This window comes from Camelus ferus, chromosome 21 (genome assembly GCF_009834535.1).
Source record: "Camelus ferus isolate YT-003-E chromosome 21, BCGSAC_Cfer_1.0, whole genome shotgun sequence".
NCBI lineage: Eukaryota > Metazoa > Chordata > Mammalia > Artiodactyla > Camelidae > Camelus > Camelus ferus.
In genome coordinates this window covers 10,851,921-10,874,628 of record NC_045716.1, presented here as the reverse complement: position 1 = coordinate 10,874,628, position 22,708 = coordinate 10,851,921, and the positions used below count along the sequence as shown (strand labels likewise).

The window sequence follows — 22,708 nt, the reverse complement described above, 5'->3', positions numbered from 1 at the left end:
ATCTCATAGGTATCCGGTTGAATGCCACCTGATTTACAGATGGAGAAACTAAGTCTGTTCTTTGTTATTTCTTGGTTTCCTCTCCAGCCTAGGGAACACCCATAGCCTTGTAACTGGCATGGTGAGTTTAGAGCCTGGCAGAATTTTTCTTATCAGGTGGTTTTACTCAGGAATAGGCTTGAGGAGGTGGGCAATTGCTGCTGGAGGATAGAAATCCCAGGGCATGGTCCTGCTCTAAGCACAGATTTCTTACAAAGTTTGTGCTCTTTCGTCCCCAGGGGCTAAGTGGGCACCCTCACTCACCCCTAGTTGCCATCCAACAAATCTACTACTTCTGCTACTCCTGAAACGCACAGCCCACTTAAGGATATGGTGTCGTTGTGTGGTGTGGGCCAGTACCTGTGTGCTAAGAAGGTGTGTGTGTCTGTGTCTGTGTGTGAGAGACAGAGAAACAGAGAGCGAGAAAAAGGTAGAGAGAGAGAGAGAGGGATGGGTAATTTACATATAAAGGGCTAGGTACTAGTCTGACCCTGCTAATGAAGATGGCTTCCTAGGAAGTACACAGGTGAGTCACACTGGTTAACTAATACACTGCTAGGCTCAGACGTAGGATAATTTGCATTTTCCTGATACCAGTAGATAAGGTCTCCTAACTCTAACCCAGAGGCTCCCAAACTGCCTAGGTTCAAAAGGCCCTTTAGTGTGTGAATCTTTCACAGGCCCCCCCCCCCAGGCTCTAGTTTCTCTTATTAAGTAGTCAGGTTCAAACAACCTGATATAAGCAAGTCCCTTCTTTGTATTTGTATTTTTGTTCTGTTCCTTGTATTTGTATTTTTGTTCTTTTTTTCAGGCAACTTCATAGTTGTCTGAAAAAAAATACACAAGTGGAAAGAAAAATGATATTTTTATTTCATTCTTGAATAATCCAAAATTACTTAATGAGGTGGTTTATGTGCCTGCTGGGCACGGCACTTCTCAACCCTTGGAATCAGATCGGACATAGTCCCTTCATTTCCTGTTCTACCTCTATTAAGTTTTGTGCACGACTTGCTTTTGAACATTGCAACTGCCAAAAACCCAGCTTTACAAAGATGTGACATCATCAAATGGAACACAGCCCCAAGTGATATTAAAACTGGGTACTGCCTCAAACTCATACTTTGTTCAGTGTTCAAGAGAAAACACACTGTGCTTTCCTCAAATTTTTAAAGTAACTCAGTGCCTCTACACACAATTTGGGGAATGACAGCCCTAGTCTCAAGTTCTTACCCCCATATCATTCTCATAAACTAAAGTGGGTGCTCAATCTTACTTTAGTACTTTTTGTATTTGTATCTTACTTCTTTGAAGCAGAGGCAGCACTACGAAATGCCCAGGAAAAGAATAATCGTTTATAACCCCATGGTTAAAAATTGGTAACTTTCATGCAACCAACAGTGATTTCCCAGCTCATTTAGCAATTTGCTATTGCTTAAGCTATTTTGCTTGATTTTTTTTTTAAATTCACTTTCATCCAGTGACACTTTACCAATTTAATCATTTTTAAATTTTTATTACTTATTTCTTTCATATTTAGTCAGCTTTGAGGTCTTCTTCATTAAAATAATAATAATAATACATTCCTTTTAAAACCTTCAACAAAGGAATGGCCAGATTTTTACTGAATATTTACATAAGGAATAATAGCATTTTTAATATTAGTTTGCATTAGCATATGAAACAGCACTCCAATAACCAGTGGCAATAGTGTACTTTTCACCCTAATAAAATTTCCTACCATGTTATCAACCACTCTGTCTAAAAGTACAGCATTTCACTGAGTAGAAATGATTTTTAGTTTAATAAAAAAGCAGACACTTTTTCTAAAAAGCAATTTTTAACTTGAGTGAGTGGTCGGAAGCATTAATTTTTACCAGCATGTGAAGGCAGTATTTACCTTGAATGCTTATGGGCTCATTCTCATGTCTGTTTTTCCGAACATGGGATCCATTCAAATGAGACTATGTTGACACACTAAGCAGATCTGAAACAAAAACTTAAAGAAAAAGCCCTGAAAGTTGACTTTGAAACCTATTTTTTCTTTTTTTCCCCTCTCCTTCCCTTTGTCTCACCATCATTCTTCCATTTCCCCACTCATTTCCTTCACCTCCTAGAAGACAACATTTAGATATACATTTCTAGTTGCCCCCAATGACTCTGGTTCCAAATAAATAAACCCAAAATTGTTAAGGCAGATAGCCACAAAAATATCAGTTAAAGGAAACTCTCCTGGAGTTGTAAAAATAACATAGCAACATTTATTCGGAGACGAGAATGTCCCAAGTACTGCGCTGAATGCTTTTTATACATTAGTTGATTCATTCTTACGACAGGTTCTACTTCTAGCTTCGTTTTAGAGAGAAGGAAACAGACACAGAAGCAAATTACTTGGGTAAAGTCGTACTGCTGGTCATTAGCCAACACTGAACTTCAGACCCAGGTCTCTGACTCACGACCTCCCTCCTGTCCCATGAAAAGCCCCAGGGAGGTTCACTGCTCAGAGAAGGCTGGCTACTTCTGGCCCATGCCGAGTAACAGTGGTGACCTGCGGAGAGGATTCCTATTTATTGTACATTTGATAGAAAGTCATTTTGAGGAAGGATTTCTGACCCAGAATATTAGCTCTCTGAAGATATTTGCGCAATTATTTTTTTTAATTAAAAAGATATAAGGTGATGAATTAATTCATTGTACCCATCAGGAAATCAACTCATTGCCAAATATTTATGCAGCTACTTGTATAGACCAAGCGTGCGGCTAGGAGCCATGAGAAAACAAGAGACAAGTCAAAGAAAATGGCCTGGGGACACATCTAGCCTGATGCAGAAAGAAGACTGACACATACGATCAAGGGAGGACCCTTGTGTGGGGAACACGCTGTTTCCTGTAGGAGTCAAGAGAATAGCAAGCTCTTCATGGAGTCAAGGAGCCGTGGATGCCTCTAGGGACCACCCCTAGCCCCTGCTCTCACTGCTCCCTGTCTCTGGAGTGCCCTTCCTCCACTCCTCTGCCCTGGGACTTCTTTTCATCCTTCAAAGCCTGGGGCCAATAGTATTCCTCTATGTTGCCTTCCTACTACCAGAGAATTAAGTCAGAATTAGCACCTCTTTGTTCATGCTCTTGTTGCAATGTGTACATGAGATATATCTCTGTGTTGGCACTGTGACACAGACATTGTATTTATTTTCGAATCTTAACTTCCCACCAGAATGATAGGTGCTATAAAGAAGGCACCATGCCCATTCATCACTTGTACCCCGGACACCTTGCCTAGGGCTGAGCAACATAGAGGCCCCTTGTTGAGTTTTGAAGACTAAACTAATCAGAGAACAAATCATAGACTCTGAGTTGACAGGACCCTACAGGGCATTTGAATCCACCCTCTACCTGACCTATTAATTTCCTACTTACAAAATCTCAAGCAAACAAACAAAAAATCATCATATAGACTCTGCCTAAACAAAGTAAATATCAGAGCTTGAAATACTGCAGTGTGAATATTGACCTAAATTTGCCTCCATCTAACATCTGTGATTCTACCATTGGCCATAATTAGAATCTTTCTGTCCGCGACGATTCCTCAAATATTTAAACGCAAATATTTACAGTACCGACTCAGGCCTCTGGGGTAAGTGTCAGTACAGATACCCTCTTTGGCACAGTTGAGTCCAGCGCAGTCACACTAGGATCTAGGGCATGACTTGCCCTAAAGGGAATCTACTGGTTCTTCCCCCAGTAAATCAGATCCAGTTCCTGTAGGGAAGCAAGCAGCTCCCAACAATTTTACACGACACCTGAAAAAATTGGGCCCTTTCATTTCATTTAAGAAATATTTATTGATCATCAGTTACATTATGTTGCAAGTGCAGCCGTCGACGCTGGGGCCACAGCACAAAGAAATCACTAGCGTGGAATTACTTCTCTCAGTTTCCCAATCCCAAAAAAACAAAAGCTGCATGTTCAGTTGTGTGAAGAGAGTTCATCTGTGAAACAACAAAACAGCAAGTGTTCAGGAAAACAACGTCTGTAGGGGGTACTTCTTGCATCTACTCTGTGACCCATGTGCTTTAAAAACTTGCTAACTCAGGGAGAGAAAATTGTCACAAAAAAATATTTGGAACAACACCTAAAATCACATGATATAGTGTTAAACCTGTATGTGTTGACCAAAATGCTGCGGGAATGAAAAGAGCAGAGGCTCACTGATGGGAAAGGCAGAAGAGGAAGTCAGTTTGCGGAAATGTTTTCACACTTGCAATTGTTTCTATTTATTGAGCATTTTCTATGTGCCAGGAGCACTTCGAAGCCAACTGTCCATCGAGACTCACTCGATTCTCACAAAACACTGTAAGAAAATCACTGCTATTTTCTCCATTGTTAGCATAATCTGGGTTAAATAATTTGCCCCAGATTACAGAGCAGTAACTGACAGAACTGAGCTTCAACCCAGGCAACCTGGTCCAGAGCCTGGTTACTTAACCAATGCAATATATTGCCTCTCAGTGTTCTTACAAGTTCGTGTTAACTCATGTCCTGGGGCCGGACAATCCTTTACCTGGGCCAGTGGTGACAGTGCCATGTTCTCCATAGGTTAAAACAGAATCTGATGGAGAAGGGACGGGGTGATTCTCCATGCCTACCTTTCCACCACACCCCCTCTCTCTCCACTGGTGACCATCCACTGACAGTGGGCGGTGGGGGGTGGACAGGGCAGCTGGGGCCCTGGCGGTAGGCCAGGCACTGGGACTCGCCCAGGGCACTGCTGGCTGCAGTGTCTTGGCTCCTGGTCCAAAATCCACTCCACTAGCTACTGTGTGGCCTTGTGTCATGTCACCTCACCAACGAGAGCTTCAGTTTCATGTGTTTATGAAAACCCATGTTTGACAAGTGATCCTTTCTTGGTGTGCAGCTCTGTGGCACTCTAGGACAGTGGAGGGAGGCTGGAGGCAGCAGCACAGGCCACAGGGCAAGACTCTGTCCACTAAAGGATCTGATTGCAGCCACTCTGCCAAAAGCTACAGTCTTGACACCAACCGTACTATCATTTAGCACCAGCTCCAAGGGAGGTGGGGTGGAAACTTACCAAGCACAGGGTTAAACCAGTGACCTGAACATTTCTCTTCTCACATTCCCAACACCAGAAGCCTCAGAGGATTCAAATGGAGCAAACTCCTTAATCTTTCCAATTCTTTTTCCTGGTTTGCTGGAGCAGCCAAGGATGGGGTGGGGCTTTCACTTGTGAATAAAAGGTTCTGCTTCATTTTCCCCAAACAGGAGAACATGGCCAAGAGAGTTGCAATTGTGGGCGCTGGGGTCAGTGGCCTGGCCTCCATCCGGTGCTGTCTGGAGGAAGGGCTGGAGCCCACCTGCTTCGAAAGGAGCGACGACCTTGGGGGGCTGTGGAGATTCACCGTAAGTGGGGCGTCAACAGCTTCATTGTGTGTCTGTTGGAAAAGGGTTTGACTGGTCCAAAAAGAGACTGAATTTCTTCCACAAGGGCTGGCACCCATGGTGGGGGACTAGAAACATCTGTTGAACAGCAGGACAGGAAGGGCCACTGAAAACGAGAAAAGAAAGAAGCAGGGCACAGCCTGAATTTGGGTGGGAGGTGCATCAGCCACCTTGCAAACTTCATCCAGAGCCAAGAGGAAGAAAGATGCTGACAAAGGGTAGAAGAGGATGGAGTGGGTGGGACAGGCCAGGAAAGCCCAGGACAAGCAGAAGAGGAGGGGAACCAGGGCGATCTGAAGCAAGAGACTGCAGCATGGGGGGCAAAGGTGGAAACACAGCTCAGGAATTTCAGTCTCTGCCGGCAAGACCCGGCTGCTTATACCTGCTTCTTTTTCCAGCCCTGCTCTATCTGAGGTAAAACGACACAGGGCTTGGTGCACAATGAGTCCTATACTCAAGGTCTTGCTGTTGAGGCAATCCCAAAAACAATCAGAAGCAAAGAACGTTTGAAGACTTTTTCTGTTACCTGAGCAAAAAAAAAGAAGAAGAAGTAGTAATATTCTCAAATCTCGGCAGGGCTAGAGTGTGGATTGGAGAGCAGAAATGGGTGGGGAAGGAGGAGAGGCAACTCAAAAGCCTACCCTTCACTGGCCTGGTGCTCAGGGGAATCACAGGGGCCCTGCTGGAACCCTGGAGGCCCCATGGCTCAGCCAGGGAAGCATGTACATCAGATCTCCTCAAACCTCTTCTCCCTTCTTCTCAGGTGGGCAAGAACACTTCCCGTGAGCTTTAAAGCTGCCAAGGAGAAAGCTGTCAGGAAGATGAAAAGGAGTCAGGTGTCAGATATCCTGGCCTCAGAGCTCCTAGGGAGCAAGAGAAAGACCTAGCATTTCTTTATTATAGAGAAGGGTGGAACTTGGAATGGAAATGAAGTAATTATTTCCTAACTCAGTGAGCAAAGCTCCAGGGAAGCCAAGGTTGCTGGTTTAGTCACAGCTCTCCCAGCACAGGAGGAAGAACTGCATATCTTGAAATCTGTCCAACCATCAAACATGACCATCAATGCAGAGACCTCCCCAAGGGGCCCAGGGGAAAGAACATCTGTCCCCATGATTCAAACCACATACATTCCAACAGGACAGCAGAAACGTGACACCCAGGCCATAGCCTCTCATGTCCATTGAAGATATTGCTTACCAAGCATGATACATTTCCCCTGGTCAGCCTCAGAACCTTTCTTAACACAGCACACCAGACAAGCACGACAAATCCCTCAGAGTTGGAAGCTGGTTTGCAAGATAAAACAAGACAGATTACAGGAATAATTAATGAGTTATCTGGTTAAAGTACAAGCGAAAAGTGAGCCTGGAGACCATGAGATATCAGACAAAAATGCTCCTTATATAGGTCACAGGTACCTAATTATTAACACACAAAAATGTATTGATCTAAAACTTAAGACAAATGAGTTCTAGATCCAGCTGTGCCCAACTGGCTGTGTGACTTGGGCCAGACACCTATGTACAAAGCACTGTGGGGGGCACAAAAATGAGAAGCCGTCATCCTGCCCTAGGGAGCTGTCTGGCTGATGGGAAAAGGGCAAGTCAGATATAGTGCTATGGGCGTCTAAATGAGGTCAGGATCACGTTCACCTGAAGGAAGCCAAGAAGGCTTTGTGGAGGAGACGGTGTGTGATGGACTTTGAAGGATTTCAACAGGCATAAGAGATTGAGTGGGAGTCACCAGGGAGGGAACGGTAAAGAAAAAGTACTGGGAATGCTTGGAAAATAAAAATAGCTTATTGGTATGTGTGGTATTTGTAAGAGAAATAATGGGTGGGGAAGTGGGTGGCTGAATGTTTGCGCATGGGGTTCATACTCAGTCTAGAAAGCAATGGATGACAAGCAGAATTAAGATGTCTCCCTGTTGCTGTTGTTATGTTGGCATGAGAAGAAGACCAGTAAAGAGAAAATATCTGGATGGAAGGAAACAATTGTATACACAAGCCCAAACAGAGACAAGATCCTGGAAGAACAAGGAAGGAGTGGAATTGTAGGGAAGGGTTCACCCTGGAAAGATGGAGAGGCCCACCTTCCTCAGAGATAGGAGGGGAAGGAGAAGTGAACATGGGAGAGAAATGTTGAGGTCGGGGAAAGAAGATGCAGGAGCACGCACGTGGGAGGCATCAATTCTTTCAGGAAAATATGGCATCTCTGGAGGGTGAAGAAAGAGTTGGGGGCGAGAAGAGAATGGCGGTGGAGAATTAAGAAAACCAGAGAAGCCTGTGAGGCATGTGGTAGGATATCCAAAGGACGAGAAACAGGGTGACCCAGCAGGAGCCGAAGTAAAACGGTGCTCAACTAACAAGTCATTTCAGCCCCCGTTACTTCACATGGGAAATGAGAACGTGGGATCAGTTTAGAAAATAGAGGCTGAAGTCTCAGGGAACTGCCCCCGGCTTCATTCAGCAACCCTCTCTCGACACAGTGGCCCCTTTAGGCACCTCTGAACTAGCCTGAGATTCCTCTGAAGGCTGATTGAAAATCTTTAAACTAGGTGACCTTGAAGGAGACTTACTTCCAGCTCTAACAAGCTGTGAGTCTCCTGGGTCTTTTTAAAGACATCCCTTCCCCCTCCTACCCCCGCAGACACACACACACACACACACACATGCACACACACACACCGTGAAAGATGGATAGAGATACTTTTTCAATCAAAGCAGTGGCTAATTCAAAACCTGCAGAATTAGAAAGCCTGTTCTGGCAAGGGCCATGTTTGCCAGAAAGTGAACAAGGAGGATCCTTGGTGCCTGTTCTGAGTGGAAGGGGCCATAATACAGAGATGGACAAACTGCAGAAACCCAATAAAACATATGTGGAGAAGGTTTCCATTTACCAATAGGGAGATGGTCCCAGAATTACAGAGATTATAAACTACTGCACTTACTTCAACACTCACATGGGCATAACTGGTCTCTTCCAGACCACAATCTTAAGCAAAAATTAAGCAGACAAAGATTGCAATGGAAAAGAAAGGCCATCACTCACTGGGTGGTGGAGGGGTTGGGAGCCTTTAAAAAGAAAAGGGATACACTGGTGAAGAACCCACTTGTGATCACCAACTCAAGGGGCTGCAGAAGGTAGGTGGGGAGCGTCTGTTCCAAAACCAGCTCTCTCAGGCTCTTGAGAGGGAAGGGAGGATTAGGACAGTAATGATGCAGGTTGATAATCTCAGTTACAGAGTAACAGCGTGAAGAAATGAAATGCAAGGAATTGTCCTGTCACTCATAACTAATATTACTCAGAGAATTTGAGTACAGGAAGGAGACCTGAGAAACAGCCCTCATGTACAACCACAGACATCAGCTAGAGGCTATTATACTGCACTTGGTAGAAACACATTCTGCTTCATCCTTCAGATCCCTGAAACAATAACCCTCCCTGGAATGACTTTCTTCCTTATGTGCATCAAGGTCTTTTCCTCTGCACATGCCTCCTTTCATTTCTCAACATTTATTGAGCACCTACTACAAGCCTTATGTACCACATATTTTTAGATTTACTGAGGGCAAGATGAAGAGAAATACTACACCCCTTAAGTCATTGAGGGTTCTTCAGCTATCTTTATGCCTGGTAAGTCTGATTTTTGTGGGAGCTGAAATGAGTTGGGTGCCATTTTACTTCGTGTTTAATAGAATTTTTTTTTTTTTTACTTCTTCTTAAAAGCCTTATTTCTAATAGTTCAGTAATCTTGCTAGGTTTCTTTTTATTCATACATTCAACGAACAGCTATGGAATTCCTATTATCTTGGAGGGGAATACACCTGACAGGTCCCTACCCTCTTGGGGGTTCCCCAAATCTCCTCAGGTTTCCACAGCTCTCCTGTGCTGTAGATCTGAGAACAGGACACAGTCCTTCAGTAAGAGTCAGACTCTCACGAGGGAGAGACAGTGACAAAGTAAAACGGGTTCTGGCTGTTCGAAGGAGCAGAAAAGAAAACAATTGTTCTCGAGGACAAATGGTGTGAATGTTGTGCATTAAGAGAATGTCTCTATGTACCTACGTGACTTTTGTTATTGTTTTACATCTATTTTTTTTAAATCAGAAAGGAGAGAACTTTGAGCTGACAAAGCTTTCTTTTCATTGCCTATAATCCTCTCTGAAGGGCACAAACTTGAGAAAGTAAATCTCCTTGGTAATTGTAGAATAATACAAATAACAATTAACATTTATTGAGCACTTAGCAGGCACTGTTCTAAATGCAAAATAGCTATCATTTCAGTTTATCATATGTACTATTTTTATTCCTATTTATAGATGAGGAAACTGAGACACAGAGAGGTTAAGAAAATTCCCAAGTTTACCCAGCTAAAAATGTAGAGCTTGAATATGAACCCAGGCTGTCTGACTTTGGGGTCTGTGCTGCAGGAACTCAGGAATGACATTTCATGCATTTCCAGACTCTGTATCACAGCTCAAGAATAAGGGCAGGCAAATCCTGGTCTGTTCATGGAATCCCATGAAGTGTTCTAGTGAATGATGGGGTCTTTCCCATTGTGCTGCAGAACCAAGTAGACCAGGAAGCCAGAAACCCCTCCATTCTTGCTCTTATCCTTCTCCCTCTCTTTACAGTCAGTCACTCCTCCCCTCTCATTCAGTTTTCCCTGTAGGACAGAAATCTTTCCCCTAAGTGCCCTCATCTGTCCCCAGGAAGAACATGCTTCCACATTCAGAGTGCCAGGGCACTTGGCAGACACACACAGAGACAGTGCCAAGAGTGCCTGCCTGCAGCCAGTGGTCCCAGCAGGGCCTGCGAATCACAGGGGCACATTGTTCACTGAGGCAAACACTGGAGGGGCAGAATCAGGACCCATTCAGAAGTGACATGGACCATACTTTCTGTATATATCCCAAACACTCCAGACCTTGTATTTTCCCAGAGAAACAATCAGTAGGAAGAAAGAGAGACAGAGCAAAAAAATAGTGTTAGATTCCACTCTAAAGGTTAAATTTCCACTCAAAGCTACAGTTTCTCCTCAGTCACCATTTGTGATACATTATTTCACAACAGGCATCAGTGTTTCCTGGAAACGTTTTCTTCTTCCATCTTATTATCTTCCAAAATTTTGCAAAACAGAGTTGTTAATTTTTTAATTATTATTTCTCTCTGTGTGTTCATTTGTTTTAATGTTACCCATGGTTCCCTGGCTTATCCAATTCCAATGTGTTCCCCATCACTCTTTGATATTTAAACATGCCATTACAAAATGCTTTAAATTTTTTTGAACTATTTTTGTGTAAATCTTTACAACATGGTATTATGCACATCTCTCTACCCCTTTTAAACAGTATATATTCCCAACATAGCCTTTTATTATTGTTAACTAGAAATCGGCAGTATTACCAAAGTGTTATTTACAACGTGATGCTCTCAGATGCCAGAGGAAAATATAGGAGCTTTCGTTATACATTAACTGACTCCAAAATGTTTACAAGTCATGTTTTTCTCCTTACACTATGGTTTCTTCCCTAGCTGTTTGCTCTCACCTCTCAGGATTACAGCTCTTTAGAGCTGTTCCTATTCTCTGTTTTCCTATAACCCAGAGGAAACTTGATCACTTTTAATTACATCAAACCAACACTAAATTTAGTTCCAATATTTGGCTTCAAGTTTAAGAATGTTCTTAAGCTGGGTTGTCCAACAAGGTAGCCAGCAGCCACGTGTAACTATGGAATGTGGTTGATAGGACTAAGAAACTTAATTTTTAATTTAATTTAGTTTTAATTAATTTTAATTTTAAAACCAACACTTGATTCAGTTATTAATTTTCAACTATCTTTGTTAACAATTTCGGTATGGTGTGTGAATCTACTTTTTCCAATGAAAATTTAGCGTTTGAATTGAGATGTGTAAACTACACATTGGATTTAGAAGATTTAATATGAGAAAAAATTTAATATTTTATTAATAATATTTGTATTGATTGCACTTTGAAATTATATAGCTTTGGATATATTGAGTTAAACAAAATATACTGGTAAAATTAATTTCAACTCTTTCTCTTTACTTTGTTATTGTGGCTACTGAGAAATTTTATATAGTACAAATGTGGCCTCATCACATTCCTATTGGGCAGGACTGCTCCCAGACCTTGCAACTCAAAGCATGATTCATGACCCAGCAGCATCTTCATGGGAGCTTGTTAGAAATACAGAATCTCAGGCTCACCTGGACCTACTGAATTGGCATCTACATGTTAATAACATTCCCCAGGCAACTCTTTACAAGATTTAGGAACACTGATCTAGAGAGCTGTGTTTCTCATACTGTGAAGAAGAATCAGGTTTGCTTGTTTGTTTTAATTTCCAAGAAAGTATAAGCAATTATATTTGTTAAACATAATAAAAATGAACTATTAGAAAAATGAAAGTAAAAGAAAAATATCAAAATATAAATTCAAAATAGACATAGAGTCAAAAGACATTCAAAAAATTTCAATAAATGTCATTAAACATAGAAATAAAAGAAAACAATTCAAAAAAGTGGACACATTGTGCTTTGACAGTGTGTGCAAGGCAATTACTATAGAGAATCACTATTACACTTGTAACTTTTTGCCAAACAAAGCATTATATGTGCAATGCTAGTTTCCCATGTTAAACACCTGTAGGCGCATTTTCACTATGCATTGTGCTGACTAATACTTAAGATTTTTAATGTGATAATTAAGCCTGCTATTTGTTTGTCATTTTATCTAATCTGTTTCGATGGATGACCACACTCCTCCCAAGAGATAATATATATCTATGTTTCTAAGTTTCGCTTACTAGCACACACAGTAGAGAGAGGCTCACAGAGTATGTTGAATGGAATGGAAAAAAAGATTTTAAAGCAACCTCAGCAAGCTTGGGATATTTTTTGTTTAACTGCTATCCAAAATGAAGCAAGTAGTGATGAATTTTTAAAACTTATCTTCAGTTCTTTATCAGTAGTCAGTGCTGATAATTTATTCTGTAAAGTTATAATCAAATATCAATTATTCTTCAATGAAAGAAAATAGTTATAGATTCTATGCACTTTTAGATAAGTCTTCAAACTAACCTTAAAACGTCACACATTGTAATATAGCCCTACCCACACGACTAGTACACAGTTCAAATCCCACACAACTCATCACATGACTGAGACAAACCCAAGACTGACCTATGTCCCATTCACCATAAAGGAGGCCATATGCCTGGATGTTGTGCAATGTCAAATTATTGCTATAAGATTTTCAAGATGCTCACTTTCAGTTTCTATGCTTATATTTTCATAGATAGGAAGCAAACAGTTCGTATCAGTTTGACTCCGCTGACTACATCTCTGAACAGCACTGCTTTGATCTTCCCATAAAATAAAGGATCAGGATTTAAATAGCCATCTTTCTCCAAAGCCAGCAAGATTCCAGTTTTCTAGATTTATTCTGGATAAGTGACACTGTCAGATGTGGGGCCAGAGATGAGCAGGGAATAGTAAACTCATCAGTTGATGAGATCGGTAACATTAATTCAAACCACAAAGACATGTTTATAATTTTATTCTCTGTTATCACTACATATTTCATGCAGATCTACATTCACACCTCTTGAGGGACAAAAAGTCCTCTCCATAGGTCAGGTTTATGTCCATGTTTTTACTTGTTCATACAAATAATTATTGTTTCACAGGAAAAAAAGAACTATACATATCCAAGATGGTAAATAATATTAAAATGCTGAGGACTTTCCCATGAAATTAGAACAGTCCTTCCTAATACATCCAAAAGACAGAGGCAGTGTATAAGCCTAAAAGAATAAGTGAACCTCGTACTGTTCAGCCTTGTAGTAGTTGTCTGAGAGATGGCTATGTGCTAGTTATTCAAGTTGAAATGGGGGTGGGACATCGGTTAGGGTTTTGCCATGCTGATAGTTGTCCAATCTGTAAACCTTCAACCTGCTTCCTCTTCCAAACCCTAAATCCAATCAGTTTCACAGTCCTATGCATTCTACCCTACTGCTGCCTCACAAATCCTCTCTCTCTTGGTTTCAACTTCCACTGTCTTCGCTCAGGCCCTCATTGGCAATCATGTGGACTTGTGTTCCAAGTTCTTAAGCAGCTTCCTTTCCTCCCTTTCCAGATCCCTCTAACTCATCTTTTGTAGAACCAGAATTATCTCTCCAAAATTTAATATGAATCACTTCTATGTTAAGACATTCAAAAGACTGCCATCACCTTTCTATGAAACTCAAATTCCTTAACTTTAGATACAAAAATCCTTCATAATCTAAACTTCCTTCTCCATAATCTTTTCAACAACACCTTGTGAAACCAAACTGCCTAGCAATAGTCTATCATCCAGATACTACATCCTGGATCTGGTATCATTTACATGTTCTCCTCTCTTTTGCAGTGATTTGGTATGAATCTGGACAGGTGAGTTTTCCCAGGCTTGTTTATTAGCGCATAATGAATGAAATTATAATTCTGATCATGATATTTATAGTGGGGTCCAATGTTCATCATCAGTCAGGTAAGTGCAGGATAGCAAATCCCATTAGAAAGGTAGCAGGTAGCATAAATCATCTGGGTCACCTTAATCTTAGTCAATGCTTGAAATGTCTAAAAATTAACATCCATTTCACGAGTGTGCACGCACATGCACACAGGCATACCTGCTCATGTGCCTGCACTGTTTATACAGGAAGACATTGAGGAAGGCAGAGCCAGCCTCTACAAGTCTGTGGTTTCCAACAGCTGCAAGGAGATGTCTTGTTACCCAGACTTTCCATTCCCAGAAGATTATCCAATCTATGTGCCACATTTTCAGTTCCTGGAATATCTCAAAACGTACGCAAACCGGTTCGACCTTCTGAAATGCATTCAATTCAAGGTAAGAAAGACACAAAACATCAGTTGGTAGTCAGGAAGTATTTCCTGCCTATTTCCTATTATCCCTCTGTTGCCTGCCCCCAAGCTCTGTTAGATGAGATCATGAACTGGCAAGACTGATGACACCTGGCTGGATTCCTTTTCCTGTTGTATTTACACTCACCCTAAGTAAATCTGGAGGTGAAAGTGAATACTTTGTCTATGGACTCACATGTATAAATTTTTCAGTTTGCAATGCTTATATCCAAGTATTCAAAGGGACCTAAAAAATGTCAAACCACATTTTCAGTTTGAGCCAAGTGCCAAGGGACATAAAGAACCTCCTACCAGCTCCTAGGTACTCTATTTTGACTGCCCCTTTATAGGAGTGGGCGTTTGTGCTGGCTTATACACAAGAGAATCTCACCATTTGAAGGAAGTCTTTTCTGCTTAACCTCGAGAATAGGAAAATCTTTGAATGTGGATCTTCTCATAGGCCATACCCACCTCCCTCCCCATTTCAGAGGACAGAGACAGGAGGAAGGTAGAAGGACGGGGCAAACGAAGATATCCTCTTTCTTCCCTTTCTTTTTTCCTTCTTTGCTTCCTCTGTAAGAAACATGAAAATCCATGTGTTTCCTTTCTCCTGGTTTCCTGTCAGAGTTGGGGGAAGGTAAGGAATTCCTGGGGAATTACACAAAGAAAGCAACATGAATGGAAAGATTAACCAAAACATGTAGCATGTAAGAGTCATATCACAACCTTAAAAGTACTCCTGATCCAGGTGAAATCCCTATCTCAAAGAGGTATCTACACCTCCATGTTCATTGCAGCATTATTTACAACGGCCAAGACTTGGAAACAACGTAAGTGTCCATTGATGGATAAGTAAATAAAGAAAACATTATAGGTGATAAGTAGATAGAGAGAGAATAAAGACAAACAATGGAATATTATTCAGTCAAGATAAAGAAGGAACTCCTACCACTTGCAAATACATGGATGAACCTTGAGAGCATTATGCTAAGTGAAATAAGTCAGAGAAGGACAAATACTCTATGATCTTATTTACGTGTGGAATCTAAAACACACACACACAACTCATAGAAACAGAGATCAGACTGATGGTTGCCAGAGGTGGAGTGCGGTGTAGGGGAGGGAAGTGAGTGAAGGTGGTCAATAGGTCCAAACTTTCAGTTAAAAGATAAATCAGTTCTGGGGGTGTAATGTACAGCATGGCGGCTATAATTAACAGTATTGGATTGTGTATTTGAAAGCTGCTAAGAGAGTGGATCTTAAAAGTTCTCATCATAAGAAAAAAAAATGCAACTATGTGAGATGAAGAATGCTACCTAACTTATTGTAGTAACCATTTTACAATATATACATATATCAAATCATCATGTTGTACATTTTAAATGTATACAGTGCTATATGTCAATTATATCTCAATAAAACAAGAAACATAAAAGTATTCCAGTTTTACAAAGAGTAGTTCATAATCACTTCCTTATTTTCCAAGGGACACAGTAAAAATAATGCACTACCATAGTCACAAAAACATTTTGAATTCATCAGAATTCCTGAATCTGAAGCATTTCCTTTACTATACACTGCGCAAGCCTGGTTTGTTTGTTTGTTTGTTTAAATTTTTTTTGGTGGGGGAGGTAATTAGGTTTATTTATTTATTTTTAGGGAGGTACTGGGTACTGAATCCAGGACCTTATGCATGCTAAGCATGTACTCTGCCATTTGAGCTACACTCTCCCCCCTGTGCAAACTTGTTTTAAAATAACTTATTAAAAAAAAACCTAAATATTCACCAAAGTTTTAATAAAGAACACACAAGCAGCTGTGAGAGGTTTTGCTTTTCCTTCCTTTCTAGACATTCCAAATTTTCAATGAACACATTATTTTCAAGATAAAAATAAATTTTATTTTGAAAGGACTTTTTAATTAACGGAAAATGTATATTTTAAAAAGACAATTGCTATTACAAATGTGGAACCCAACAAGCATTTCAAATATTATAAACCAAACAGTGAACCATTAGGAGGGACCTGAGAAGTCTGTCTTCTTTGAAAACTGTAAAGAAAGCAAGCCGCGAAGTCTCTCAGTCAGTGGTTCATTTATGCTTTTAAATTTGACTTGTAAATTTCTTTTAGATATTTTCTGAATCAGAACCTAGTACCCATGGACATATGTGTACTCAGTGAGAACAAAAATGGACAACAGCCGACCCCTGAACAAAGCAAGGGTTTAGGGGCACCTACTCTCTGTGCAGTGGAAAATTCCCATTTACTCCACATCCCAGGTGCCTCTGTATCTACAGTTCCACATCCACAGATTGAACCAGCTATTAATGCTATTGTATTGTAATACTTACTATTTTTAAAAATCTGCATATAAGTGGACCTGCACAGTTAAACCCATGTTGTTCAGAGATCAACTGTATTTGAAATATGGACAACTCTCAAAAAGATCCAGTCATAAAGTTAGCAATTTTCAGTAGTCCTCTGGGTCAGGGAAAACCTCAACAACATATTCTTCAAGACCTTTCATAAGCTAAGATACTTGGGACCAAATTTACATTTTCATTTACATATTATCCATATTCTTATTAAAGGAACTGTTGTAAAAGATACAGCTCTATGAGAACTGTACATAATAGAAAAAAAATTTTTAAACAAAGAAAGACCTAGGTTATAATCTTGTTTCTATCACTTACTGTGAGAATTTGAGTAAATCACTTAAAATTTTTGGACCTCACCACCTCTCTTAAATACCCCTCTACAACTCTAGGCTTAGAATACTTCCATCCAGGAAATTATGATTAGTCTGATAATGCAATTTAACTCCTAGGGTTATGCTTATTATGTTTAGTCTGTGCTCTAGAACATTTGAAATGTCAGTTGACACACCAGCCAGCAAGCCCTTACTGGAAGCTTGAAAACGATTAATCATGTCAATGATTGTTTTTTCAGACTAAAGTCTGCAGCGTAACCAAACGCCCAGATTTTACTGTCACCGGCCAATGGGAGGTAGTCACTCTGCGTGAAGGGAAGCAAGAGTCAGCCGTCTTTGACGCTGTCATGGTCTGCACTGGTTATCTCACTAACCCATACTTGCCATTGGACTGCTTTCCAGGTATAGCCTTTTCTGCAACTGACCCTAATTTGTCTCATGGAGCCATCCTAATACTGGATTGGTCTGGAAACAAATTCCTATTGATTCCTCCATCAAATAGTTAAAGTTCTGAAGTAAGAGGGATTTTTTTCTAATGAGCACCATCTGGCCAGTTTTGGGCTTTCATTTGTTTCAAACAACTTATGAGTACTGAAGAGCAGGATGAATAACTAATAGGAGTTTTATGCTTCACTGAAGTTCAACGTCCCTCCATAAGTGCCTGGTAGCATTCAGAACGTCTTCTAAGACATGGGAGGGCTAGACAAGTTACTAGCCTCAGCAGTAGGGCATTGCCAAAGCTGAGTTTAGAGACCACAAAGGTCAGTTAGTGGATAAAGGAAAAGGTAACTTGATTTTTGTTCGTTTGTTTTCTATGAGTCACAGCAATTAGCTAGATCAGAGGTTTACGGCACTGAGTTAATAATCAGCAGGGAGATAAGTCTTGGGAAGCAAGTTAAGACATCTTTGGGTCTCCGTTTCTTTTTCTTGCTTTTGCAGCCATGATTCATGGTAATCTGTGCCAAATATCAATCTAGGGGAGGGTATAGCTCAAGTGGTAGAGTACATGCTTAACATGCATGAGGTCTTAGGTTCAATCCTTAGTACCTCCTCTAAAGACAAACAAACAAATAAATAAACCTAATTACCCCACCCCAAAAAGAAACTTTAAAAAAGAAAAGAAAGGAAACAGAACTTTAAAAAAAGGAAAAAAAAAATTTTAAGTTCTCTTTAAAAAATTCTATCACTTGGATGACAACTCAAAGGAAATAGTAAATTCAATGGTTTGGTTTATTTCATCTGCAGTAAAGGATTCAAAAAGTCAAAATTTTAGGCAATTTTTCTCTGAATCACTTAAACATGACCTGTAGTAATCCCAAGGCTCAGCTCACAGTAAACTCACGCACCTCCTTTGTCGGCCCCCAGAGGTTAGTCACGTCAGGTCAAGTTCAGATAAAGCATATGCTGAAAACTGCCATAGAACAGAATCACTGAATTGGGAAACAGCTCAGTCTTCTTCCAGTTGCAGGAAACTCACCATCATCCCTGAGAGAGACTCAACAGCCTCTGCTCGAACACATCCAACAATGAGCTCCTCCCACCCCACCCATTTCTTTCCTGTGGAGAAAATCCCTGAGCAGGAAAGCTACTCCAAACTCCCAGCAAGGACTGCCTGGTACAGGATCACTCCAAGAATCCAGAGAATTTCACGACAGATACAGTACACTGCACAAGATGCTAGAATACTAAGGAGGAGGAGACAACACAGAGCTGCTTAGAAGGAATGAAAGAGTTTTATACATGTCCATTGGAGGAATCACAGTCTACATATGACCCGGAGTGATTCCAATACCCATTTTACAACAAACTCATGTACTTCTAATCATCCTGGACCTGCCCCCCATAGATCACTCAAGTCAGGTCAGACTAGGATAAAGCATAGCCTGAAAGCAACGGACTCAATGTGCTCAGTTTAAATAAAATGAGCTTGGGACCTAGGAGGTATAGACTCCAGGCTATACAATTAACAAGCTATGTGATCTTAGGCTTTCCACTTAACTTTTCTAAGCCTCTGTTTTTCTTCTTATAAAATTGAGGGGTTTGGACCACCTTCCCTAACGGCATACATCACACATCAAGGAAACAGAGCTCTACAGTACTCGTGATTCTTCTTAATACCCATCTTACCAGCCACTACCAATTGTCCATTTAAAACCCCTGGATAAATTATTTCTAAGGAGTCTCTGAGCACTAAAACTTTATGGCTTTAGACTTGAAATGCAGTCCTCCAAATCTCACCATCTTCCTCTGCCCCATAGCAGACTTGCTTAGTCTGTAAGCGCTCCCGAGGGCAGTTGTTAACCGTTAACAAAAAATTTAATTCATTGAAGTTACTCAAAAACGCATGTCATGAGTTCTAGAGGCAATTCCAAAGATGTTCCAAAAACTCATAGTAAAAACAATAGGTATTACAGCAGGAATAAATCTATAACTTCCCAAGATAACTCATTTTATTCATTCAGATAACATATACATTCTGCTGTGTTTACTAACACGACCACTTCACCTAGTGAAAGTTCTTGCTCCGTCCTCCTGTAATATACGTGGGGAAAGTGTTAGTCTGATAGAAGACTCAGCCACAGAGTCTCATTTCTTGTCCATTTGTGATCCAAAACAGCCTGATTCAGAGAGGATATAAAATAATCTAACATTCAGGGATAATTCTATGATTCTCATTAAACTCGGCCAGCTCTCGCCTGTTGGCAGCTCTTGTATCTATGTTGGGTCCCTGAGCTGAGTCAGGATTTGAACTCAGTTGCATCATGGTTAAATTCTAAATGATCTAGATTGTAATTGAGTTTTACCAGGAATTCAGGTGAGATTTCTGATGATTTAAGGTGAAAGTGAAGGAAAAAACTACAGGGCTTTGGTAAGGCTACTTGCCACAGCATCCATACTTACCCCCTGAGAATCTAGATGTCTTATCACTTTAAAAAAAAAAAAAAAAGATTCTTTGTACAGCACGTATTGCTTTTGATTGTGTTATGCAATCTTGAGAGTATTTTCCAATATTCTCCCTTAGTATTTGATGTTTCAATGAGATTTGGCATCAACTGTCTGAGATAGCCTATCTGCTGAAACAGCATCTCTAATCCCGGTATAACTAACATAATCCCTTTTTCTCTGAGCCAACTGACTGACTCAGCAAATTCAGCCTGAGTTACCTGCGTCACCGAGGTGAACTGTCAGTGAACTGCCCCAACCCATGAGGATCTTTTCTAATAGAACCACGTTTTTATTTCTCTGATTTCCCATATTACCTAGTACAGTGCCCGGCACATAACAGGTATCCAAAAAAAGTTTGCAGAATAGGGCGCAGGCACATAGTAAACTTTAACTTCTCTGCTGTTGCTCTTTGCTTGTGAAAAGTTCTATGTAGATCAAATATTAGCAAATAGAATATTTCTGTCCCATTGATTTCCATCAAACTTTAAAAGGTAGTGACTTCTTACACTTTAGCTTAATAAGTCTTTATGCCATGATGGTTTAACTTAGTAATCATCTAGTAAGTTACACTATCTAGTGAGATGGAGTAAGTAACTTTATTAAATAAATAATCACTCACTAGTATCTGTTTCTTGTAAAAATCATGTATTCATATTTCAGATTTTCTCAGAATTGATTATGCTATTGAAAACAACCTAAATCATATTAACTGAATAATATCTATGTTTTCTTCATTGGTATTGTAAATTCTCTATTTGACTTCTTATTTTTTTCCACAGGTATAAATAATTTTAAAGGCCAGTACTTTCATAGTCGACAGTATAAACATCCAGATATATTTAAGGACAAGAGAGTTCTTGTGGTTGGAATGGGAAATTCTGGCACAGACATTGCTGTGGAGGCCAGCCATCTGGCAAAGAAGGTACCATTCTTTTGTTTTTGTTTTTAAATTCTTGGGGGGCTGGTAATTAGGTGTATTTATTTACTTTTTTGGATGGAGGTATTGGGGATTGAACCCAGGACCTCATGCATGCTAAGCACATGCTCTACCACTGAGCTATACCCTCCCCACCAGAAGGTACCATTCTTGATGTTACTTACAGAAGAGTTTTATCTTAAGACACATGCCTCAGGCAAACAGTATTTGACACCACTGGTAAATGATGAATGGAAAAAAAAATCCTTCAACACACATACATACATACATGAGACAGATTTTTTTGAAGACTTTTTCCCTTGAATGTTCATAAATGTTCCTGTGAATTCCAGGTGTCATCTTTCCTGTGAATCCAACTTCTCTGACTTCCTACTTTTGGCACTTTCTTAGTCAAAAAGAGCTATAGGAGGCATTTTTTTAATCAAATAGAAGATTCTTTAAATTCAATAGTACTTGACAATTTTCAAAAGTTTCACACAGATGATTTCATATAACCTCATAATAACTCTTTTTTCTCCTACCCTATATTGCCCCTGCCCCCTTCCCTCTTCCCACTAGTGACCCCTAGTTTGTTCTCTGCATCTGTGAGTCTGCTTCTTTTTTTTTATTATTCACTACTTTGTTGTGTTTTTTAGATTCCACATAAAAGTGGTATCATACAGTATTTGTCTTTCTCTGACTTACTTCACTTGGCATAATGCCCTCGAAGTCCATCCTTGCTGCTGCAAATGGCAAGATTTTCTTGTTTTTCATGGCTGAGTAGTAGTCCATTGTATGTATATACTACATCTTCCTTATCTATTCATCTCCTGATGGACAAGTAGGCTGCTTCCATACCTTAGCAATTATAAATAATGCTGCTGTGAACATTGGGCTGCTTGTATCTTTTCAAATTAGTGTTTTTGTTTTTTTTCAGACATATACCCAGGAGTAGAATTGCTGGGTCATACAGAAGTTCTATTCTATTTTTTTAATGGAAGTACTGGGGATTGAATCCAGGACCTCGTGCATGTACCCTACCACTGAGCTATTTCCCTCCCTCCTATTTTTAGTTTTTTGAGGAACTTCCATACTGTTTTCCATAGTGGCCACACCAATTTACATTCCCACCAACAGCGTACAAGGGTTCTCTTTTAAGGGATGTCTGTTTCTTACTCAGTCCCATAGGTCAGAAAATTCTGGCAATTCTTTCTGGCTAAGATCTCCCTCTTGCTCCTCCCTTTTCTTATTAATTACCACCACCCTTATCAGGTGCATAACACCTCACACTGAGGCTACTGCATTGCCCTCCTAATAATAATTATAGAAACAGTTCATATTTACTGGGGTTTGCTTACTCTGTGCCAAGCCCTGCACTAAATGCTTTACTGCATTACCTCAACCAGTCATCAAAAACAAGCCACGAAGTAGGTACTGTTAGTATCCTTGACTACAGATGAAGAAATTGAGACTTAGAGAGGTTAGCTAGCCTGCCTTGAGGCATACCATTAGCGGGTAGTAAAGCCAGTCTTCCAAGTCTCTTTGATTCAAAGCACCTGCCCCTAATTTCACCCTGCATCCCTGCACTCCTACCCCATCCATTCTCCCACACATGACAATCCATCCAGACCCCCAACCATCAACAAACAGATCCTCTGAAAAGCTTGTTTTCATTATGATACTCGTGGTAAAAACTAACTCCCCTTTCCCCAAAATAA

At 40.4% G+C, this 22,708-nt stretch overlaps 1 protein-coding gene and 3 long non-coding RNA genes across 7 annotated transcripts in view; 1 reads left to right on the top strand and 3 right to left on the bottom strand.

Annotated features, from left to right (window-relative positions):
• The window catches only part of LOC106729126, a 180,613-nt gene that overhangs the window by 126,981 nt on the left and 30,924 nt on the right, over positions 1-22,708 (bottom strand). The window lies entirely within an intron of this gene.
• Positions 1-22,708, top strand: part of FMO1 (flavin containing dimethylaniline monoxygenase 1) — a 31,958-nt gene that overhangs the window by 2,231 nt on the left and 7,019 nt on the right. For both annotated transcript variants that reach the window (XM_014565469.2, XM_006192066.3), the window contains 4 exons: positions 5,314-5,451; positions 14,217-14,405; positions 17,368-17,530; positions 20,854-20,996. In XM_014565469.2, coding sequence (XP_014420955.1) covers positions 5,320-5,451; positions 14,217-14,405; positions 17,368-17,530; positions 20,854-20,996 — 627 coding nt within the window. In that variant the 5' untranslated portion in view covers positions 5,314-5,319. The remainder of the gene's footprint in view (positions 1-5,313; positions 5,452-14,216; positions 14,406-17,367; positions 17,531-20,853; positions 20,997-22,708) is intronic.
• On the bottom strand, positions 418-21,953 carry LOC116658654. The gene is made up of 3 exons (XR_004313884.1): positions 21,796-21,953; positions 14,178-14,187; positions 418-430 (listed from the first exon to the last, which is right to left on the bottom strand). It is a non-coding gene; the product is annotated as an uncharacterized LOC116658654 (long non-coding RNA).
• On the bottom strand, positions 5,459-6,240 carry LOC116658653. Its single transcript, XR_004313883.1, has 3 exons — positions 6,132-6,240; positions 5,873-6,016; positions 5,459-5,596 (listed from the first exon to the last, which is right to left on the bottom strand). It is a non-coding gene; the product is annotated as an uncharacterized LOC116658653 (long non-coding RNA).